This window comes from Leptonotus elevatus, chromosome 17 (genome assembly GCF_054856555.1).
Source record: "Leptonotus elevatus isolate MCC_2025b chromosome 17, RoL_Lele_1.0, whole genome shotgun sequence".
Taxonomy (NCBI): Eukaryota; Metazoa; Chordata; class Actinopteri; order Syngnathiformes; family Syngnathidae; genus Leptonotus; species Leptonotus elevatus.
The window spans coordinates 4239210-4264269 of record NC_141255.1 but is presented as its reverse complement, the minus strand read 5'-3'; the positions used below and the strand labels follow the sequence as shown (position 1 = coordinate 4264269).

The 25060-nt window shown below is 43.7% G+C and overlaps 1 protein-coding gene across 4 annotated transcripts in view; it reads left to right on the top strand.

Annotated features, from left to right (window-relative positions):
- The window catches only part of col4a6 (collagen, type IV, alpha 6), a 64238-nt gene that overhangs the window by 18187 nt on the left and 20991 nt on the right, over window positions 1–25060 (top strand). For all 4 annotated transcript variants that reach the window (XM_086060366.1, XM_086060368.1, XM_086060365.1 and 1 more), the window contains one exon: window positions 21919–21996. In XM_086060366.1, coding sequence (XP_085916492.1) covers window positions 21919–21996 — 78 coding nt within the window. The remainder of the gene's footprint in view (window positions 1–21918; window positions 21997–25060) is intronic.

Genomic DNA, 25060 nt, shown 5'->3' with positions numbered 1-25060 from the left:
CACACTAAAATTTATTTTCAACTAATTTTCTCCAGGACCCATCCATTTTCAAAATTCTTAGTGCGTTGTACTCATGCTGGAACGGCCGTTGTAACCGGTCTTTGACATATTGGGATAAAAAAAAAAATCGGAAATCTTGTCACGTTGCTATTAATTTACAGCAACTTACTGAGTAGCAATAGAAGAGGAAGTCCATTCATCGTAATTGGTCTGTCTGCATTGAACTCATCGCACACTGTTGCTCATTTAGCTTCAAGGCGTAGCGTCAGACGTCTTTTGCAACCACTTACCTTGAAAAATGTTTTGAAGGTAGGATACATGTTAGCGCTGCTCTTTGCTCTCACACGTCATTTTTTTTCCATCATTACTTTGGCAATAGACTTTTTTTTCCCCCCCCCTTCCAATTACCATTTGCATGCCTGTGCAGAGGGAACACATCTTCTTTTGTCTGCCGCCCCATTACCCCCCGCCCACCCACTCCTAACTTGTGGGTGCATGCGAGCGTTTGTTTGCCTGCGGTTGCGTTGATTTTTGAGCAGCATCAATGTTCTGGGGTCAAGATGTTTGAAGAGCGTGCGCAGGTGACATATTTGCTCGACAGCAGTGTCAATTCAATCAAAACAAATAAACGCTTGGCTTATGTTTGATTTTGGTTCAACATGAAAGCGAAAGCCTTGGGAATTCTGCTGATTGCTCTTTGTGTCCTACTATACTGTGGAACACCATTTTTTTGTTGAGTCCAATTGTAATCAGCTCGTCTTACTGCAGTGGAACTTTGCTTATCTGGAGGGTAAGCTGTGGAAAAAAAAAGACTTGACTTACTAGAAAAAAAATACTGCAATTTTGGAATCAGATTGCCAGTTTTAGGTTTTTATCAGCACAAAAATCTAACTCAACAGATATATATATTTTTTTTAATAGTTCCTTGGTGTTATCAAGTCCCTTTTCCATCCATGTCGCCCCACCTTTGCCTCCAGGTCAGAGCTTTGCGTGAGCGATGGAATTTTGGTGCATTTTATACCTTTATTGGATTTTTTCCCCCCTGCCTTATATTTGTTTTTCTGGACCTTATGTTCTAATAACTTTACGTGGCAGCAGCCAAAGTAAATGATGTGAACAAAACGCAGCCTCGGGCTACAGAAGTGCCACAGCATATTTCGGAATGAGCAAAGGCGAAGGAAATAACCTGTGGCTTTTAATCTTCTTATGAAATACATTCATGCACGCCACGACTCGTTCCTAGAGTTTTGCTCTTACAAAAATGATTTGCTACCAATTGTGTGACTTTTTATTGCCCCGTCCACGGGGTGTCCTGGCTGTTAGTCTCCGTCGTCTCGCCCATAAATCAGAACGACTTCCCAGTTTGTCTGGAGGACCTTTGCACCGGGCGAAATACCACATTTGTCAGTCAGGTGCCATATGACGCCATCGTCCACGCCCTGGAGTTGAACCCGATCTTCATCCAGGACAGGAATGTTTTATTTGTCAGGCTTTGCTTTTAATTCAAGCATGTACAGTAATTGAGGTTTTGATTGATCGATTCAACTTGTGATTCCCAGCAACTCTCACCGCAACATAGAATGGTTGGAGGCACCGGGTCACACAGCTGCCGCCTTAACCTGGAATTCTACACAGAAATTTCTACAACACCTGTTTTATAACGATGAACAAAGGCCTCCATTTTGTGTCTGATCGCCTTAAAACACCAAGTGTGTTCAAAGAGCTTTGTCAAGAATTTTAACTGTTTTGCTTGCTTATTAGCTTTACCGGAATTGCCCAAGAAACCACAATTTTTTTTACAATACATCTAAAACAGTTGACATAAAAATAAATATTTTGCCACTTTTGCTGCCATTCTGAGTGCTAGCCTAGTTTATATATAAAGGTGTTGTGGCAGTACCTGGCATCGTTCCCTTTTGCCGCCATTCATTATGGAACCAAGGGCCTCCCTCTCTGGCTAGCTTCCGCCATGCCCATCGCGGCCCCAAATGCCCATTAATGAGGGAGACTTGGTGGCGGGAGGCGGAGGACCATTGTGCAAAAACACTGACGCTAGCTGTCGTTACTTTTGTTCTTAGTTATGCGCTAGCTAGCCGCCGATATTTAGCATTTGTTCTTATTACTGGGTTAGAGTTTCTGGCATTTCTGCAACATGAGTTTTCTAATTTTGTCCCTCTTGTTGTTGTTGTTGTTGACCAGCAGGTTTCTCTTGTTCCAAAAATAGTCCACTTGCTCATTCCTAAGCAGAGGGATTCAATAATGAGTGCGTGTGTCGAGCTCAGTTCAGATTTGCTGTCACCGTTTTAGCTTTTGGAAATTATGACATATAAGAGTGAGCTCAAGCCAGAAAAGACGAGCAGCAGGACATTTGCCTGCACTTTATTTGTTCCGTGAATTTGCAACGCTTCCGTCTTCTAAGTCGAGGATTTTGCAAGCATTCCGTCCGGTCTTATCCTTGACTTTGTTTGTGCAAGGAAGCAAGTACAGTACTTTGAGCTGATTCCACCACATGTTCGAAATTGAATGAAGATGTATGTAAAGTATGCCTGAGCCTCTCCTTATGATAACAAACTAGCTTGCTTATATTGCTTCAGCAACCATCTGTTTGGACTGTTTAGTACACATTTTAAGCGTATTAAGTGCACATGTCACCGCAATGTACACATTCACCCTGGGAAATAATTTTCAAGGGGACTTTGCTGGCGTGCAACTTATTTGAGGTTGAAAGGAATATTACACGAGTTGACTCATTTTAGAAAAAGTGTAACAAATGACCATTTTTTTCAGGCATTCCTGATCCCAGCGGCATTCCAAATGACATATAGGATCTTGGAATCCGTGACAGACAGAATGGGGGGACAGGTCTAGGCTTAGGACCCGTCAACATGTGAAGGGTAATAGCTAATGAACCATTGCCAGGGGCGACATGAACATTCCATCTCATCGCTATAGCAACCGCCCCACCCGCTCCCCTTTGCTCTCCCGCCCGGCCACCCCCTCCTTCCCGCTCCTTTGAGGGGTCACACACCTGTCTGTGCCTTCTCTTTTCTTGCCCCCCCCCCCCCAAAAAAATCCCAAATTTGTAACCCTTTCATCCCTCTGCAGATGTCCCTCGCTTCGTTTGACAAAGCCTCATATATCTAAAATACTACAAATCCCATAAATTCTTCCGTGTGGGCAACTCGCTCTGGGGATCAGTGGGAAAAGCTGAACTGGTCAAAGGTGACGGCGCTCGAGCAGGTATGCTGAGTGCGGAGATTATAAGGGAGAACTTGCATCGCTTTACATTCAGGATTTTTTTCCTAGACGCCGGCGTGTTGTCAAACCCTGTCGTAAAGCTAAACGGCCCCTGACACTTTTATCTCTTCTTCAACTTGTGATAATAAGACGCATTGACAGGTCAGCTCTGGGTTTGACAGAGCAGGACAGGAAGCGACCAAGGATTCACCTTTTGACTGGACAGATATGAGAACACAGGGTACATGCTTTAAACACATGTAAATGTGTTAAAAGTCCTTCGTTTGTGCCTGTTCTCACTCTCCAAAATGGGAGCTGTTATGCTATACAACATCAAGTTTACTGTAAAATGAACGTGTTAAACAAAAATTTACATTTCAACACAAAAATGCTCAACCAGATGATGTAATTTAATCTAATGTAAAGTCAGGTAGCTTCCTGCTAACATATAATGCGAAACTCCATTCACAGGCTAATGGAAATTAGCGAGTAGCATTTCCTGGTCATTATAAGCATTCAAAGAACTGCTTACTTGAGCACATACAAACCAAGAATACATCAATACTCACAGGTGTGTGTTCTCTCTGCTGTTTAGAAATGATGATTAGTTTTAGGGACTAAAACTAGTTAGTTGGGGAGCTTCTATCTACAATATAGCAGTGTTCACTGAAAAGCTTCCCCACTGTCTGTGTTTTTAAAGATTCTCAAAGTGAGAGCGACAGCGCCAGGCTATTATTTTGTGAACACAAGCAATAATTTAGTGACGAACATGCTGTCTTTTAAAGAGTCACTTCAAGTCGTCTTGTCCAGACCCGATCTCGGAAACGGCCGCTGAAGAAGTCCAATCATAAGGCAATCAAAAGGTGAGGCGAAGGCCACAACGGGGCTAAAAGTCAGATCACGGCGTGTCCGCACATCGACGGACGGCTTAAATCAGGCACCTGAAGAAGGTTGAGGCAGTCTTGTGACCTTCACAAAAGGTCATGGACTGACCTTTTCCTGCTGGCCTGAGGGTTTGTGTGTGTGAAATGTGGATTTAATCTTAAATTGGCTCTAGGGATTGATGTTTGAAGGAACGTCGGAGAATGATCGCAAGTGATAAAAAAACCCAAAAAAAAAACACAAAAGCAGGACAAAACGTCAACAGAACAATGACGGAAAGAAAATGTAGATGTCGCCTCTTGCCACCATAAATAATCTTTACAGCTAAATTAAAGCAAAGCGCCGCCACTGTGTCCTCTTCCCATGATTCTCCATGACACCACAAGGTCACTGTATGGCCTCATCGCTCACTTTCAGCGCGGCTTTCTCCTCGGTCCGACAACAAACTTGGAGAGTTAATGTTCACCTCAAAAGTGAATGCTTACGTGCCTTGGGTAGCAAGTTTTAAACCCAAGCATAGTTGCACATTTACTGGCCGGCTCTGCTTGTCTCCCGGCGCCCATCAGTGAGCATTCCATTCCTTCCACTCATCCCAACCTCTCCACGGCAAAGGTGAAAGGTCAGGCCGCCGAGAGGAGGGAGAGGGGTCGTAGTGTTACTTGTGGTTTCTCTTTACAGAGGCAACAAAGGGAAAATAGGAGGAGGGTCCGATGGAGTGAAGGCAGGTATGGTGTGTGTACGGTACACACACACGATCATTTGCTGGCCTTTCTTGTTGAGAACATCCCGATTGTGTCCGCGTCACCGTCCTTTGTTCGTTACGGCTAAGCCTGCCGTGTCTACCACGCAGGGACAGCGACCCCCCCCTTCTTGTTCCTCCTTTGATCATCCACTTAAGTAGTTCCTATCCTCGCAGTCCTCGCCCTCTGAAAATATTATCACTGCCTTTCTGCTCTCTCCTGACCTCTTGCTGTCTCAAGACGGCCCGATCCCAAACCAGGACTCATCACATCCTCCCCACCTGCCCCCCTTTCTTCGGCTTGGCGGTTTCCTGTGTTATAGTGCGAGTCAAGGGGCTGACAACAGGTGGCTTGTTTGGGCACGATTCCCGCTGCGTGTGTGTTAGAAGCCACAACGCCTGCCAGCTGTGCAAAGCTCGGCTAAGTCCCCGCTTTTCTTTCGACAAAATACTGCCTTTGCACAATTCAGAAGCGCTTCGTCATCCGCGCGGGCCCCTCCCCCCTCCCCGCCGCGGAGGCTCACTGTCCGTCTAGACGAATGAGTTCTGTCCATCTCTGCGATCTCACGCATGTTGAGAGTGTAAACATAGACACGCACCGCTTGTCCCTCCTAATTGGCTGCTTGGTGGTCCAGTCTGTTACTGGAAGTTTCCAGGAAGTCGCCGTATCATAGAGAGGTTCAAAGGTCGCACAAACCTGAGGGTGGAGACGCCGCGCGGGGCTTTGTATATACTGTAAGTTTACCAGCGGAATGCAAGTGTTTGTCACAGTGACGGATGCCTTTGTAAACAGACGTGTACAAATAAAGTTGCATTGGAGGACGGCGAGCGTCGTGATGCACTCAGGTTCGATTTCTTGAACCTGCGAGATGTTCTCATGGCTTCCTTGAATGCCAATTGCAAAATAGAAATAGAAGCCACATTGTTGATGTTTCACAGATATATACCAGGCCAACTCGCTATTGGTCAAAATCGGCGATACAGAGAGAATTATTTCCTGTATACTGTCAAAAAACTCACAAGAAACAGTCACAGAATCATCGAAGACTCGAACGACGAACCATTATATAGCGGGGTGCTCACACTTTTGCTTCCACCAGAGTAGCAGATCATCAAAAAAAAAACGTGTTTTGATCGCTATCAGCCCCGTGCGTTTTTTTCTTCATTCATTCATAAGAGCAGAGGGGCAGAGGGCTAGTAGCTTTTCAAGCTAGTCCGCCAGAGCTGCGGTCTACTTGTGATGGCAGGAATGTGAGGACAAAAGAGAAGATGAAGGGCGTGAGGGGGACATTAGGGGAGTTTGGTACATGGTTGATTCAGGTAGGGGAGGGGTTGTAAACACTTTCTCACTGTGTTCTGTGGCTTGACATGTCCCATAGACTCCGTACACAGGCCTTAACCTACAAACTCTCGCCAACTTCTGAGCCTAAGATGGTGATTTGTTTGCCTGGCCTTTTTACTATCAACAAGAGATGCTTAATTAATTTCACGCTTTCCCTTCAGAGGTAAACGTGGCATTTTACAATCGCTTTTAAACACTGCAACCCAGTAGAATTCCTCCGTGGGCTTGTTTGCATTTGTTTAAGATAGGATATTTCAGATTCGTCGGCGCAGGAACGACAAGGAAACCGCAGCAGCCTTTGACTTTTGACCGCGATCTTATTTTGGGTCTTGGACACCGGCAGACGTGTCAGACAAATCCTAAAACATTTCTGCACTCTGCCAGTCAAGCTGAAACCGATTTAGCTGGTGGTGGGGGGGTATTTATCTGACGGTGGATATTTACTCTTACGCCTTCATGTGTCTGTTTTTCCAAATTAGACATGTATTTAATATTTGTGCGGGGATTTACCTTCCCTCAGTGAGGATGAGTCACACAGAACCCGACACTCCTCTCCGAGGAGGCCACCGTCACTCTGTCTTGGCTATTTTAAAACTAAGAGTATTTGTTTATCAGACTCTGTGACCCCTACCTACGCTTCTTTTCTGAGTAGAAAAACGTCATTAACCGACGATTGAATTCGAACGGATTTGACGGGGGAACACACTGAGCCGCCATTTTAAAGAATGTCTGCACTTGTGAATCACGGAGCGGCACGCCCACATCTATACCATACGGACAAATAAAAAAATAAAAAAAGGAATTGGTTAGTCACTGATAGCAGCTTTCACTCTTGGAAGGCAAAAAGGATTGTGCCTGTGGGAATTTTGCCGCATTTGTAACCTTAACCAGCAGTGTAGATTTCAATGTGCTTAGAAACATGCAGGTGGGTTTCCAATCTAAAGAAATACACCGTCACTTGCTGTGCATTTGCAACATTCCATCTTGTCCTCATCTTCTTTTTTCTTATTCCTAGAAGCTCCTGATTTTGTGATGATAAGGCCGGCAGGCTCTTTTAAGCCCCCAGATACATAATAACTCGCCCTGACAGGAATTTCCATACATTCCCAAATTGCCAGCCCTGCGTTGACATGCGCTCGTGTCAAAGTGAGGCTTTAGCTGTCCGTGCTCCTCATTCAGCGGGGGGGGGGGGGGGGGGGGGGGGTCTCCTGCGCACCGCACCACACCGCAGGTTTACACACGTCCCGCAAAGATAGGAAAGACAGCGCAAGATGTATGGCTCCTCATTACCTTGTCCGATGACTTGTCTTTTCTCACTTCCGCATCCATTCATCTTACTGTAATTGTGCCAAGCTTGTGTTTTGGGCTTCTTTTACCTGCAGTGAAATAATCCCATACGGTGAGAGTCTTTTCTTGTACAGTGAACCATTGTATCCATCCCGCGTACTAAAACACCCTGTAAAGTGAATTCAGAAAGGCATTCCTAAATACATAATCCATTTTTGAAGGTAATTGCTGAAAGCATTAAAAAAAAAGCGTTAAACTGTTTTTCACTATTTCAGTTTTCCTGATTTTTCAGGGGGCGTGGTTAAATCAGGGCCCTGTGGCGGACTGGGAGTCTGGCATGAGTCCCCCCCACTGAACAACTTGAGTGCCTTCATTTGTATCAGTGGTTATTTGGTACAATTACGGGATGGCAAGCTATGCCTACATCATGAAATGACGTCTTCCCTTCAAATAGCTGCTTTAGAGTGCCTTGTTGACTTCCATGAGTGTGTGCAAGGTGAGGGGGTGGGGGGTCTGTAACAACCAACGTGTGGACCAGGGCTTTGCATTGGCATGGCCGCTTTAGATTGCCTCATTGTAGGCTCTGAGTGCTTGCTCATGGAGAGAAAGACAAAGAGCGAGGAGGGAGAAAAAATAGTGTCAGTAAGTGTCAAGAGCCTTGGAGTGGCCACAGTAAATATAAAGTTGAATATAATAAGTGGAAGTTTTCTGCAAAGGAAGCACTAGTTCATTATTTTCTTAGCTTCATTAGTTAGCATATCCACTTCATAGTTTAGAGGTTTTGGGTTTGACATCCTGTCGGTGTCATGACGAAATGTCTCAGTACTTTCACCCGTGTCGTGTCTATTTACAAGTTTAAAAAAAGTGACGAAAAGAGCAGTTGGGAACGATTGCCAAGTTTATGTATGCAGGTTCACGTTGAGAAGATATATATATATATATATATATATATATATATATATATATATATATATATATAAAAATTTAAAAAATATTTCTATTTTTTTTTATCTTGACCCACTGTGTGGAACCTACGAATCGAATCTTCTCTTGGCTAGATTTACCACAACAACAAAAAAAAAGATTGAAAGCAACCTGACACCCTCCATGTCATCGGTATCGGCCTTTGTCATGGGGGACCTCAGCCCTCACAATGCCGGAGCCTCCCTCGTGTTCACAATGCGGCCATTCAAGCTTCTCGTCTGACTTGATATTGAGCTAATTCATAGCTGTAACCCTACCTGTGCGGCTAATGCTAAAGGCATCCATGCAGGCCCAGAGCCCGAAAACTTAACGGTGAAGCTTTCAGAGGCTGTGCCAATATCGCCGCGCAACCCGATCTCGGCCTTCCAAAGTAAATGCTAACTTGGAAAGAAAAAAAAAAACTGAAACGTGAGATGCTTTTGGATTCATTCCATGATCTTTTCATCACTTGCCTATATGCAAACAGTGGCCGCAAATAAGAGATGCACTAAATGGAGATGGCCATGTCTTTTATGTTCCATTCTTTATTCGCCATGTTGCTTTATTTACCGCTTCATTGAGTATTAGGCAATGTGGTCAGTGTGCAGCCACCAGCAGGCCTCTGACCTACAAAGTCACCAGGTTTAAACAGCTCTCCCGGGGCCCCTTAAGCCCCTCATATGGAGCAAAGTGGTGTCTGGGGACTGCACTGTTTAAAACCTCAAAGGCTCTGTGTGTGTGCGTGCGTGCGTGCGTGCGTGTGTGTATACGTGTGTGTGGGCTCTGGACCAGTAAAAATTCTACAACAGGTTGCCATCCATCTCACTTCATTTTCTGGTGATATGCTGTAGCTGATTTGTTAGTCGTGCATGTGTGTACGTGCATGCGTGGGGACCCCCTGTGGGGTGGATCACGGTAAAGATGATGCGCATTGATGTCTCCAACGGTCAGTTTGAGGCTGAATGACGTTTGAATGTAAACAAACTGCAGTTGACTCAAAGCCGATAGTTTGTCTGTTGCGTACAAAGTGCTGTACATACAAATGAAAATCTGACATATAAAACCAAAGACGGTTAAAAACGACTCAACTATTAAGTGATCACTGATACCAACAACCGATACCACTAGTACTTGTGATGCATAATTTTTTTTATCGCATTACAGTGTTCCCTCGATATAATGTGTTTTACTTTTCGCGGTCTCTGTGTTTCGCAGATTTTTTTTGTGCAATTTTGCATGCATTTATTTTATTTTTTTTTACAGTAATGTACCTATTTTATAAAATTTATGAAGGTTTGAACATTGAGAATGGTTTAAACAAGAGAGAAATGTGAGAAAATGTAAATGCTTCAATGAGAAAAGTGTATAAACTGTGGTGAGGCGTTTTAGAGCCTGAAAACATTTATAATAAATGTAAAACATAAAGCTTACTACTTCGCGGATATTTATTGGAACACTGTATTGCATTTTACCTTAAAATTGAATAAAATTATTGGCAATTTTCTATTCTTCTAATTCCTATTTCCTGGTCGCAAAACAACTGGTCATTGACAAATGCGCGAGTACCGATACCTTGAAATAAGTCAAGTCAAGGTCGGGTATCAGCCCGACACCAATACCTGGCATCAGTACTTGCCCTAGTTAAAAGAATAAATTAATAATATAAAAACAGTTCATGCAATAAAACACTAAAACGAGCCGAGTGTCATGCTCAGTTCAAAGACAAATAATAAATGTGTTTACAAAAATACAAAATAAAAAGTTTCAATTTTCCAGCCTAAAAAGTCAAATAAATCGACTACAAAAACATATCGACAAAAGATTTCTGTCCCAAAACTTCACCACGGCATCATGTTACTGCATCCGGTGGAGGCTGGTGTCTCGGATCTCACGCGGCTTCGTCTGTCCTTCCTTCCTTTTCTCGGTCTCTCCGTTGGTCTCTTGAGGCCTCCCTGATTTTATGTTTTTTGGATTTGTTGGGGTCTGGATGTTTCTTGGGCTGGGGAGGAGTTCTGGTGGGGGGTGTCTGGTCGGTGCTGGATTTCACCTTCCTTGGTTTTCTTCGGTCCCCTCGGGTCTCCTGGTGTTCGATTTAGGTGAACGGTATGAGATTTTTTTTTTCTAATAGGTTTTCTGGTGAGCTAACAAACACACGCACGCACGCACGCACGCACGCACACACACATACTCACCCACACACACAAAAAAATGTATGTATGTATGTATGTATATATGTATATATGTATGTATGTATGTGTATATATATATATATATATATTTAAAAAAAAAAAAAAAAAAAAGAGCAATGATGATGACATTTCCGAATGAACAATACTGAGCTCTATAAAAAAAAGAAAAGAAAAAAAAAAAAAAATGTTACTGCATCCAGATATTGCCATCTGCATAAAACTTGTAAAAATTGTACTGTACTCAAACTACTCATGAGCATTTTATATGATATTAGTACCCTCTATTGGTGGAAAGGTATACTGCAGGCAAGTAATAAGCGGTCCAAAACTAGCATGAAACGCAACGAACACCAATTGACAAAAAAAGGGCGGGAAAAGTACAAGGTTAGGTTAAAATAAAAACGTTTTAACAGACTGCAGGCGCTTCTTTCGTACCTCGTGCATTTTCATCCTCGAACTCAAGTTGGCAAAACTTTGGAAATATCTTTCTTTTTAACCAAGCGGCAAAAAAGAGACAGAAGCAGACAAATCAGAAGCGGGTTGAAATCACGGCAGGTCCAAGTGTTGTTATTGTTTCAGTCTGAAAAGAAAATAGCAGTTGCGTATCTTTCAGTCTTGTGTCAAGAGTCTTTATCTGCAAAGGTCATGGACGCCCAAACGCACACACTCGAGTGTGCGGCCCATCTGACGCTTTCACATGGCAGCAAGTCAAAAGGCCTCACATCAACTCAATTTATTGACCTTTTTGCATCACTATGAAAAGCCGTAAATTACCAAGGCCATCCCGATCACCGACTGTCGCCCCTCCCCGCTGCCCGCTGCGCCCCTTTTTTCTTTGTTACTCTCCACCCCCGCTAGCCGCTTGTCTTTTATTTCTGTCCGCGCTCTGAGGACCCTGACAGCACCGTGGAAGTGATGCGATGGCCAGAATTCAGGTTGAGTTAGTGGATGCTGAATAAATGAACCCCCCCCCCCCCCCCCCCCCCCCCCCGCGAGGTCACAGTTCATCGTTTGGGCCCTTGCCATATATTTAAGCCATTGTTTTTATGGGTGTTTACAGTATCCGTGTATCGAGTTCAAATTCTGAGTTGAGAAGAAGAAATGTTCAAATAACATCGACGCTAATTTCCGCAAGCCCGTCAATGCCATTTGGTGCTATAAGTTAGCATTAAGCTAGCGGAGTTTCACGAGATGAAATTCAATGGTTTGGTTGACCGTATTTCCCGTCACGGTTTGTTAAGACATTAAGTATGTTGCGCTGTGCGTGCCGGAATGTTCCGATTCCTCCTCTGCATTGACATGTAGCATACTGACTTGCGGTTAAAAGTTCATCGGTGTTGCCCAACGCGCGCACAAGCACAGACTTTGCAACGCATTCTTGCCGATGCACGATTGCATTGAAAACTATGACTGGGGAAATCTTGTGGCGGCAATACTGGCAAAGGTTTTGAGCTTCAGCAAGGCAAGTCTGACATAGTTAAATGTCAATCATGCCAAAGGCACGCCAAGGTCAAATAAAACAAAGTATACAAAGTATTCACAGATGCTCGGATATTGTGCGAATGCGACAGGTAAACAGAGAAAAGAACATAAAAGGCACGAGAGAATATTTGACATTCCTGCCTTTAATAAAACTGTTGCAAGGTAATATTTTGTTGGGTGCAACAAGTGCACCTGTTCGGAGAAATGAGAACATGGAGACAGGATATGACCTGCTCTCTTGCTGTCGCCGTTTAGCCTGCAGGAGCTTCAACTTGTTGAATGCTCACGCAAGTCATAAAATGCTGGAATCCTCAATCTTGCGCTTATGTTTTAATGCTAGCTCATCATTCCATGTTGGTTTCAAAAGATGATGGTTGGATGAACGGATTATTGTCTTACAGCAGTCTAATCGGATTTTCTTGCTCATTTGCTAGAAAAACATGCTTATGGCTTTTGTGTATATATATATATATATATATATATATATATATATATATATATATATATATATATATATATATATATATATTAGGGGTGTGCCAAAAAATCGATTCTCATAAGAATCGCGATTCTAATTTGGTATGATTCAGAATCCATTTTAAATGTCCCAAAATCGATTTTATTTTAATTATTTTATACTTATAACTTATATCTTGTCTTTGTCTGTGTGTGCCTTCATTTGGAGCGCTGTTCATGTTGTACCCGGTTTGGCCACTGAGGGCTAATACACTGTTAAGTTGAAGGAAAAAGTCACGATCAAGTTATTCCAATAAAAGTTGGGTTTTTTTCAGCGTGGAGCCGTTCTTTTGAGTGATAAAAGTGCCGCTAGTAGGTCATCACAACTCCTTGCACATCTATAGAGCGAAGAAAAAATCATTGTCAATCAAATCATTTTTGAATTTAAAAAAATTCTTAATCGCAAATCGATTCTGAATCGAATCACATACCCAAAAATAGAAATCGAATCATGAGACCCATCCCACCCCTAATATATATATATATAAATATACTTAAATATCCCCTAGCACATGCCTGTGTCTCTCACATGGAAACGACCCCCCCCCCCCCCCCCGCCCGAGAGGCGCTACACGCTGACATGTTTGGCGCGATATACGGCCTCTTCTGGCTCCATGCGCTCGTTACGCCACGTAATTAGACAGCGGGCATATATAGGAAGGCTGCGCTTACATGCTGTTTGCGTTGCGCTGCGCCTAGAGACCAGCGAAATACCAAGAGGCCACATCGCTAAATTCCGCTTGCATAATGGACAGTGTGACAGGATGCAGAAAAATAATACTCTGGGAACTCTCGCTTTTACTATAACTTCACGTTCGTCTGGCACTCTTAAATGAACCCTTTCATCAAGATTAGTCAAGCAGGGAGATGGTGAGAAGAATCTGCACGTTGCATTGTGCGCGGATTCCTCAATAACCTCGCTAACCCCCGCATTCCTCCTTACGTGCTGTTCCTTTTTTCGCTGGCGTTGCGTGCAAGCTTTTTTGATCCACCTATATGAGAAGCCATTGTCCAATCTTGCTGCAACACGCCAAACCGTCAAACCTTTCCAGGGTAAAAGAAGACACAGATTCCCCAACCCTACCTCCATCTCCTCCAGCATGATCCCCCCCCCCCCCCCCCCCTACCGCAAACGTTTCTGAACATGTGCCGCCAAAGTCTACACCATCCAGATTCATGTTTTTTTTTTTTTTTGTTACCATCCAAAATGCTAAGTGAGTCTTGCCTCCAGGTAGGAGAGATGTTGGGCTGCCGGGGTGCTTGATGCTTTGTTGTGGCATGCTGAAATATTTTCAGTTCGTGCCTCGGCGTCAGTCATTTTAATGTACAGTTTGTGGTAGCTGGAACAGAGCCCAAATGAGATACAAAATATGCTTAGCTTAATGCTAACAAGCAATGGAAAAGGCCATTCTAATGGTTAGCATGGATAATGGCAGTTTGAGATCATATAATAAAACTCCAATATTGCAGCATTACCGAATGAATGTTCAGAATTCCAGCTTTTATTTCGTGGTAGTCGTTAACTCCAGACAGATCACTTTTCTTTTTTTTTTCAAGCTTTTCATGTGAGCAAAAGTATCGGAACATGTGACTGTTTCTCATTCTCAGGTGCTGCCTTTCGGATTGCTTAAACATTCGACAGCTTGTTTTTGGCTTTGGGTTTTTTCACGGCATTTGTTTTTAAGCAAAGATGAAGACTGATAATGGGAAAATTATGGACAATGCGATATTACAGGAATACTTGCATTTTGGGAGTAAAACAACAAAGTGCTTGAGCTTAGTCGTAGTGGTTTTTTGTTTAACTTCTCTTCCAGAATTTTGGTTTGTCTGTTCCGGTGGAACGAGCGCATGATCGCCACCTGCCTGTATTCCCCTAAATAATGATTAAGCGAGTTCCTAATGCTTTTGTTTGCATTCTGTGCAAGCAGCTGTGTAGATGGTTAAACCGCAGTTCGTAATCATTGAAAATGTTCTCATTTAATGCGAAATCCTGCAGTCGACCTTCGGAGCACTCTCACGGTTTCTCTGGAGGCGCTGACTCGTTTTAATGAGGGGCAACTTTGACCATTTATGGTGAGTTGCCCGTATGCGGCACAGCCTTGAAGCGCGCGAGCCGCGGGGGGCTCGCGCGGAAGATTTCGATTCACTTGCACTTTGTATCGTTTGTCAAATTGTATCGGAGTACATGGAGTGTTCGGGTTTCATGTTTTGTTTAGTAGTGTGTACATTCATACGCCCGAAGGTCGGCTCGTCCCACGACAAGCCGGCTGAGCATCTGTACGGTTTGTTTACCTTCCACCGGCGGGTGTGGAATTCGTCAGTGTGCGCGCACGGCGAGGCGTCGCAAGCATAGAAATACACGCAAAAATGTGTCTGCTTGTCTCCTTCCATGCTTTTTTTTTTTTTTTTTGTCGTTGTTTTTTTATGACCCTATTAATGCAAGGGAGCACAAGGAAAGTGGTGACCGTTCCGTTGCTAAAAATGGGCTTTGGCTTAGCGTCAGTGGAGGTCAGTGGGACAGGCGCCGCAATGTGGTGCCAGGCTGGGATGGAATCTGAGCCTTGTTGGAAAAAGTCTTGAGACACACCTTTGAATTAAGGCGATGCGACTTGTTCTTCAACCCTATTTGCTGCTGCCTTCATTCTTGTAAACACTCCCTACTCCGGGGTGGGAATTAGATGTGAAACCATATCTCCTGCTGGAGATGCCAGTGTCACCAATTCCGCCACTCCAACACCCCCTTTTCTTCTCTTTTCACTCCCATCTGTCTGCCATTACACCCTCTTTTCATCCCGCGTCTGACGCCTCCGGTGCATTTCGCCTCCATTGTCTGCCTCCTCACTTCAGACGCAATCACCCCCCCCCCCACCCCCCCTTGTCCCCCTTCAGAGATGGGGGTTAGTTATCACAACACATCACTTCACCGGACTGTGTCCGAAAAAATGCTACGAAAATGCGTCCATGTAGGATTTTTGTCTACTACAAATGTATTGAAAGAATGAACTGGGAAATGTGAGGAAAGGACGCAAACCATTTTTTGTATGCGTCGACTGTGCTTACACTGCGCTACACTAATGGATCGTCCTGTACGATATTACACTTGAGCGCGCCATACATCTTTGCCACGAATCCGAAATAAAATCTCACCTGCTCCTCTTTGGCTTGATATTATTTCGCAGTCGTTGACTTCGAGGCAATGCTCGCGCTTGCTGTTTAGTCAGGCACTGTCTTAACATTTATGCCTGAAATCAAGTTTGTTATATCAACACTGTTAACAGGAGCTTGATTTATCGGCCTAATAATCCGCCATTGGCTAAACGTTAACGGCTGATACTCAAGCAGAGGAGGTATGTTTACTTGTGGGGGCGGGGGGGGTGGGGGCATAAATCCACAGATAGTAGCAACATTTACAGGTTTCATTTAGACGTATACTCTTTTTTATGACTTCCGAATGGTCTATGTACTGTAAGCCAAACAGGTGCGTGCGCACATTTACAGTCAGCAGACAAGAGGAACAAAAGAGGAAGCTGGTTTTCCAAAAGAGAGGCCGGTCAGACTTTTTCCCGGCCTGTGTGGGTTAGGAGTACGCCGTTTGACGTTTTCAAAAAGCGGAAGATTTCATGGTATTTGGTACCTGGGACTTCAGTAGGGATTTCATGTGGTGCAGTTCAGAATCCAAAACAGCAACATTTGAGAATCCGATTGGTTGAAGTAGGGTGACCAGACGTCCCGGCTGAACCGGGACAGTCGGACTTGAGCCTTGTGTTCCGAGTCCGAGTGGATTTCACCAGCCCCATTGTCCCGCTATATATGCATCTCCCTTCCTGGCATCCTATGTCAATGTCCAGTTGTCATAGCAATTCATGCAACTAACCTAACTACATCTAATCGTGTTTTCGTCATACCGGAACTATAGAACTACTCCCTGCTTCCGTGTCAAAGAATCATGGGAAATGAAGTTCTGCTAGCCAAATGTTGCGTTCGCCGGCAGCTGAGGTTTTCTGCCGGCGTATTTCCGGTGTCACAATCTGGGACCGGCGCGAGGTCAACCAAGATAGCATTTAGCATTAGCTAAAGCAATAACGCAACCACCGGTCACCAGATTGACTAGCAGTTAAAATTGTTATAAATAGTTCCTGGTGAGAATTTATTGTATATTTGGTTTTCAGCTTAATTGTATTGTCCCGTTTTTTCATTTTGAAATTCTGGTTCACTCTAGGTTAAAGAAACTAGTCTCATTGCTAATGCAGTTTCAGTGAGATGATGATTTTGAATGCAGGTTTGCTTGACATGGCAGCGAACAAAAGCTGAAATGTGATTGGACAAAAAGAAAATCTACCATCCAGATCGAGTGGAGAGAGTGTAAGCAAGGCTGGGCAAATTGCATCCTAATCCTGTCAAATTGCAATGTTTGGTCATGGCATTCCTTGGCAATGGAATTCCCATGTCAGCCCCCCCCCCCCCCCCCCCCATATTAACACAATTTTACGGTTGAAATTTTGAAGCAGATTATCTTTCAGATGCTATTTGATGGTGCAGGGACGCCTCACCTAATACACGAATAGCATAGTTGCAATTTTACGTGTGACAGCAGGTCAGCGTCAAACATTTGGTGCCGGACGTTCCGACTCCTGCTGGGTGGCCTCGCTTCCGGGAACTCCGACGCATGCGAGCCTGTGTATGGAATAAACAGTAAACGAGGAACGCTGCCGCACGGCCAAACACAGCTGGTTCGTCTCCCGCGGCGGATGTCAGGGTCACACACGGAGCGAGGATGAAGTTTGAGAGGAGGAAGGAGAAGGAAGACATGATAAGAGGGCTAATATGGAGGGGTGTGGAGAGATTTAAGAAAAGGGAGGAAAGGAAGATCAAAGGAGACGTTTTCCATATTCGCAAAAAGTTAGGGATATTGGGCTTTCGGTGAAGTTTCCGGGTGAACCAAAAATGCAAAATAATCTTACAGGTAATCTTAATTTGACTTGCTCTAAGCTATTTTGTACTTTTAAAAATGTATCTGATTAACAACTCCAGCGTCAGGCCTTCAAAATAAAAGCACAGCATTATAATCATAGTTTCATCACACTTCATTTGGCCACATGCAAACAGTTTTGTGCTTGTTTATTAAGTGTGACCGTTAAATAAGCCACCATGTGACCAAAGAAAGTACGTTTTGATACCGCATGCTTTTATTCTGAAGGCCAGGATGTGATGGTTAGTGGTGAACAAAATGAACAGAAAGTGTACCCTTTTCGTCAAATCTGGCTCTCTTCACCTTGAATTTAGAAAGTTGTGTGTTCTTTTATTCCCCGTCTCCATGCAGCTTAACTTAGCTTGTTACTTTAGTTTTGCTAGTTGTGCTGGATTAGAATTGCTCAACTTGGCATTGCAAATCGTGCAGTTAGGATGCTGACTCCCATCACTCAACAACTCAATATTTTTAGAGAACTTTAAAACAACCTTCACTGTTTTCTTAAAATGGAACCCCCAGGGGGTTGCAGATGCAATGTAAACAGCAGAGGCCCCACAATTGAACCCTGTGGCGCACCATACGTTCCGGTATACATGTTAATTCATATTGCACATATTCGTCTGACTTTTGAGGGCACCAAATTCCCCATGCAATCTAACGCGATCACCTTTAGCCCTTCCTCTCAAAAACCAAACACTCCTGTCCCATCATGCAACGTGCTCACCGTCTATTTTTTTGGGGGGGGGGGTTTAATCCGAGACGCACCCTAGCCACTGATAACATCTGCAGAGCAGATAGCGACAAGCGGGCAAGTTGAGGCGCCGGCTGTCACCTACAAGCTGCCACTCAGGTGCGAGAAGAAGACGCAGCAGTCGTACACGGCGTCCTGCACGCACGAGTGTTTGGACAGTCGAGCGTGAACAAACACGGCAGATTGATCGGGCGGCATTATCGCATGCTGAAAGATGCGTAGCTGCATCAATACATAAAGATGACAAGTGTGGCATGGGCCTGTTCTGTCGTGTCAGTGTTTTATCAGTAAATATGTTCGCGGGAGAAACCTTGGCTTTATTTTGTGCAAACGCAACATCCCGAATTGCCTCACAAGTAGGCTGACATATCCTATCGTTACAATACAAAGTGTATGAATGCAGGAATTAAGAGATACGAGCTGTCGTTTAGCCGAATTCAAAACTTTTGATTTGAGCGATACGTGGTGGCAATGACAGCAGTTAGGCCGCTACAATTCGTTTAAAAAACCGGCTTCAAGACTGAAGACTCAAACTAACAAAATAATTACACTTGTGTGTAACTTTTAGGTCTGCAAGCCTAATGCTAATGCTAACAGATAATTGGAAACGGGCGAAATAGCAGACTAGCAAAACTAGCAATGTTGGCGTGTTAAAACTCTTTAAAGTGGAAGTCAACCTTAAACATTTCTTGACAATAATGTTATATGTGACCTCACCAAACATGACAATCTGATTGATATTACATTTGTGGAATATGAGTTATGTAGCGAAATCCATCTCAGGGGGCGGCCATTTTGCCACTTGCTGTCGACTGAAGATGACATCACAGTTGCTCAGGGCTGTGGCAACGACCAATTACAGCTCACCTGGTTTCTGAACTGTGTTGCGATTGGTTGTTACTTAGGCAAAATTGATGTCATCTTCAGTCGACAGCAAGTGGCAAAATGGCCGCCTACTGAGATGGATAAAAATGGCTGGATTTTTGCTGTTTAACCCATATTCTACTAACACAATATTAAACAGAATAACATATTTAGACTAGTGGGGCTGTAGAGAACATATTATTGTAAAAAAAAAACTTTAAAATACCTTTGCTGCTATTGAGGGAATCCTGTAAGTTTGTTTCCTCCGCTTAGTAAAACTTTTACTGGATAAAATGGTAGGCATACTTAAATGTTACTTCTTGAAGTCGTGTGTTTTATTTATTTGAACTCTTTACAATTGACTCAATTCTCGAAAAGTGGTTTTACGACCAGGTATTTTGAATGGCATTTATTTTGAAACTAGATCCAAATATATATCATTTATGCCAGTAATTATGCAGTGTTGTGGTTGTCACACGGTGTGTTCTCCCTCGGGTGCCGCCGGGTCATCCTTCACTTTTAAGTCTGGGTGTGGACAGCAGCGCCTGAATGGGGATCAGTGTCTTTTGCACGTCCCTAACCCCCACCTCAGGCCTGCGTAATGACTCTCAGGACAAGTAACAATGTGTGACAGACCCACCCGTCTTAAGGGGATAGTCCAGGAACTGTTCACATATATGGGCATAAAATGGTGACGCCTAACAAAAAAAAATTAAAGGCAGGACGTGAAATAAGTGCTCCTGCGTCCACTTCTCTCTGGCTATGAGTTCACAAGTCTCCGTTCCCATGCTCACTTTCTTGGCCTCCTTCTGTCATCATGATTAGAAGAGTTGAGGAGATCAGAGGGAGCGAGGCTCGGACCTGCACTGCTGAACCCCCCCCCCCCTCTGCACCCCTCCCACCCCACCCCGCCCCCCGGCATTGTGCCAAACTTTTCCTGGTTGCATATTATCCGCTCCCCTCCATCGTCACATGCCAGTAATCTTGAGGTAATTGTTAATGGGAACAAACATGCACCTTGCTGCTAGTTTGTTTCAACAGTGAAGTGCCCCCCCCCCTGCAATATAGAGAGACAAATCCTTTTAAACGTATTAAAACACACTTTAACTTGAAATAACTTGAAATGGCATTGATCCATTACAGCTTTCCTCGCAAAAATGGTTGCAATGCGAATTTTAATGAGGGAAAATATCACTCCATAATATTGTACGATAAGTAATGACGTCATCAATTAAAACACTCTAAGAACAGTTGGGTCAAAAGTAACCCAATTATGGATCAAAAATGGTCCGATCCACTTAATGGGTCAATTTGACCCAACTTTCTGGATAGTTTTATACAAAATGACCCAATTTTTTGACCCAAGTAAAGGATCTGACCAATATTTACGAGTTGTTTTTATGCTGAAAGACTCATTTATTGACTCAAAGTTGGGTCAAATCAACCCAAGTAGAGGATCGGTCCATTTTTTTTACCCAACTGTTTTTAGAGTGAATCACAAAGAATTAAACAGTTGTTGTCACACGGCATTAATCGGGCGTCTCAACTTCTCTCATCTCATCAGTACAGCACTAATAGTTGTCATTCTCTGCAGAGGATAAAGAATATATGACAGTAAACTCCAACTTGAAATGGCAATAAACAGTTCACTCTCAAAAAACAAACAAAAAAAACAGTTGGGTCAAAACTAACCCAACTTAGTCAAAAATGGGCCGATCCTCCACTTGGGTCAATTTGCCCCAACTTTGAGTCAAGAAAAGTTTCTTTTAGTGTAAAACAACTCATAAATATTGGTCAGATCCTTTACTTGGGTAAAAAAAAATTGGGTCATTTTGTATGAAACAACCCAGAAAGTTGGGTCAAATTGACCCTTAAAGTGGATCGGACCATTTTTGATCCATAATTGGGTTACTTTTGACCCAACTGTTTTTAGAGTGTTTAAAGCCTCTTTTTTGAAGAAGTGTCAACTATTATTGAGTTGAGTTCACTGTCACCATAAATTGCTTGTATCTCAAGGCGAGTTGTGAACAATTAGTGATAATAATTATTTCTAAAGCCTCATTTAGTTTTAGCCCCATTTTTCCCAGGCCTTTTTATGCGGGTTAGCACGTCTAACAGCTTATTCTGACTTATGGGGTGTTTGACCCAGCTTGTTATAAGGCCCAAAATCACATCGACACTTTTCATTTTCTCATAACCTTCATCCCTCCAACATATCCCGCCAGCGCTCTCCTTTCATCCCCGGATCATGCTGAAGGGCCCACCTTTGACCCCAAATTGACCCCAAAACAACATTGGGTCATACGTCCGTGCAGAGATGTTGTTAAAATTCCCGGTAGGAGTTTAAATTGGCATTTGCTTCCATCAGCCGCCCACCACGAGGCCTCACATGTGAATAGAGGCCTAATGTATACTTTATATGAGCTTTTGTCACTCATACGTCAGATTATTAAAGCCTTCTTTATGTCTCCGATCAAGTCTGAAAGCGCTGTGTGATGTTTGCGAGCTATCTCAGGAATGCCACCCTGAGCAGCAGAGGTTAATCTGCAGTTCACTCGGAGTTTATAAGATGCAAAATCTTCATTCGATGGTGTGTGAAGCAGGGAAAAAAAAATGTCAGCGATTGAAGGCTAAACTATGCTATAGCGATCAAATCTTGCAAAAAGGAACTCAAAATCCACTCGTTTGTCTCCGCAGGGGTTCAATTCCGACGAGCCGTGTTCCGGTTTAGACTGCAGCAGTGGATGCAGGTGCAACCCGGAAAAAGGATCAAGGGTGAGTCTTCTGCATGACATTGGGTTTGATTTGGACTTTTTAGGAGTCCTTAACCAATTTCCATACTGCTTTTACTAACCCAGAGTACTGAAACCTTCTATTTCTCTGCTCTTTGTCTTGTAATTATTTATTTTTTTTGCCCTCTGCATCCAACAACATCAATTACTGTCTGACAATGAAAGGTACACTTACCAGCTCCCTACTGTACACCACTTTTGTTAAATAACACTTTGAACTGTTATTGGAAGCAAGAAGCGAGAAAGTGCTTCGTTTGCACTTGGCATCATGACTTCCCTTTCACTTTCGTTTCAAATCTTTTTTTTTTTAGTATAATGAAAAATAGAGCAAATCCCACAATGGGAAGTCGGAAATTGGATCTTTATGGAAAAGAAGCTGACAATTTTAGTGTTTGTTGTTTTCACACATGAAAGAGGGGAAACGCGGGGACATTAGCTCTGAATCCGTTGCCGATGCCTTGGAGAGGGAGTGGCCGTTCCCCCAGGTGATGTCCAAACACTCGGGCGAGACGCAATCCAGATGTGCTGTTGCTTTTTCATTATTAACAGCCAAAGGGCTTTGCGTTCTGAAGAGGGGCTTTAGATCTTTGTTTATAGTATTTGTGCCATGTTGAATTCATTTGATCTGAAAACATCCTCTCCCACTGGGCGAACAGCAAAGGCGCCCTCGAGGTCATTGTTGAAGCAACAGAAAGTGCGCGAGCAAAATAACTTGTGCCAAGTTATAACAACTAAATCTTTACATTTATTGACACAAGGCTGGCGAGTAAAGGGAGACTAAACAGACGATCACGGATGGGGAGGGGGGGGGGGATGAAAGAGAAGCAGAAGTGCCGTCCCTTTAAAAATAAGGGCATGTCGATAATGCTTCTGCGTCTCAGTAGGGTTGACCGATAAGGAATGAGCGATAAAACCTTTCTATAGGCTCCCTCGATGTAAGTCAACATCTCTTCATCTCTTATTTATTTATCTAAACACATCTATAGAATTTGTGAGTTGAATGTAAAATTTTTGGGTGCAAAAAAAAAAGAAGGAGCAACACGGAGGCTTGCCGTATTCAACTAATGCACACAATGGCTCCGATTGCAGCCAGATAATGAAAGTTGGCAGGAGCGCGAGACAAGCATGAATGACGACTTTGATCCACTTTTTTTTTTTTAATCTTTCAATATAACCACCTCATCTCTCATTCTGTGTGTGTGTGTGTTAGCGCTATATGCATGGCTACTCCTCCATGTGTTGGTGTGTCGTGATGTACAGACTAATGTACAGGGCGGCCTTATCAGACGCCGCCTTTCATCCGAACATTTTTCCTGGCATACACTCATGCAGTTGGGCCCCTCCGTGGCATGTTATCGGCCTTCTCCTTTTGAGGTGAGGGGCTTCTTTATCTCACTGTAAGGCTTCATCTCAACACACTCGGGTGTGTAAAAATGGCGGAAACGATGAAAGGTACACATACACGTATAACAAGTGTGTGTGAGTGTGTGTGTGTGTGTGTGTGAGAGAGTGTGAGAGAGTGAGGGAGAGAGAGAACAATTGTGATCGAGTGTGAGCTAGAGAGTGCATAAAAATGGTGAGTGAGTGAGTGAGCGAGCAAAAAAGCGTGGTTGTGAGAATGTGTGTTTGTCGAAGTGAGAGAGTGAGAGTCATTGAAAATACGAAGGAAGTGTGAGCGTGCGTGAATGTGAGAGTGAGATGGTGTGTGAGAGAGTACGTGTAAAAGCGCGTGTTTGTATGTGTGCGATAGAGAAAGCATTCACACCTGTGTTTTTGTGTGTGAAGGAGTTTGTGTGAGAACGTGTGTCAGTATGTGTGAGAGCAATTGCGATGTGAGAGTTTTATATCATATCTATGTGGAAGCATGACTGAGAGCAAGAGTGTGTGTGTGTGTGTGTGTGTGTGTGTGTGTGTGTGTGTGTGTGTGTGTGTGTGTGTGTGTGTGTGAGAGAGAGAGAGAGAGAGCGAGAGCGAGACACCAAAATGCAATGTCTCTCCCTCCCTGTTGAACTGCTGCTTTCAGTGCACTCTACCGCCCTCGTGTGGCTTTTCCTTGGAATTGCAACCAGTTTTAAAATTGTCATCATCACTTATCATTTTCGTCTTCTCCCACTGGAATATGTTTGTAATGTACTGTAATGAATGAGAAGAGCTAAACTAGGGCTGAGCGTACATTGAATAGAAGTCAAAGGCATATTTAAGACACCAGCGTGAACTCTCTTTCAACACACATGCAGACACAAAAGCTCACACGTGCAGGAATGCGCAACACTGCTTATTAGTCGTGATTTTCCAGGCTCTGGATGATAACGACGACGGTGCGGTAATTTACGATGCATTCGGAGGCCCCGTACTCCACAAAAGCTGAATGTGGTCGTTAAACATGTAGGCGCTCCTCACCCTTTAAAATCGGGGGGTGGGAATATTTGCACCTGTGCAATTATATTTTTCTGCGCGTATGTATGTGTGTGGTATGTCTACACCTGGGAAATGCCAGATTATTTTAAGGAAGATTATCCTGTAGTCTGAGGTGTTTGTCCTCATCTTCGCGTGCGGGGAAAGCTGCCGACGCGAATTGTGACATGAAACGAAATCTAGCCAATCAAGACGGTGACCTGACAGAGAGTTAAATTCAGTGAAGGTGCCTATTAAAGGAGGCCTAAACATCTGTTGTCGACATTAAATTTGAAAGCTATTTGGTCTTGTAACAACCCATGCGTGCCAATTACGCTTTGGTCCTCCAAGGTTGCTGTCACCTCGGGCTGATTTTCAGGGAGGCGCATGGGAGAGGACGAGGGCGACCTTGTCTTTAGCACAATTACACCTTTGACGGCACTGAAATATGGAAGCGCTTCACTGGCGACCGCGCACAGGAGCGCGATGACTTTGTGACATCATCACCGTGGGACGACAGCGAGGCGCTGACCTCCGATGTGCTGTTTAAACAGCAGAGAACAGGTTGTTGCTTTAATGGCGGGTGCGAAGAGGACTAGTGAGTGGGGAAAAAAAAGAGTAATGGTCACATTATTAGGTACAGCTAATGAGAA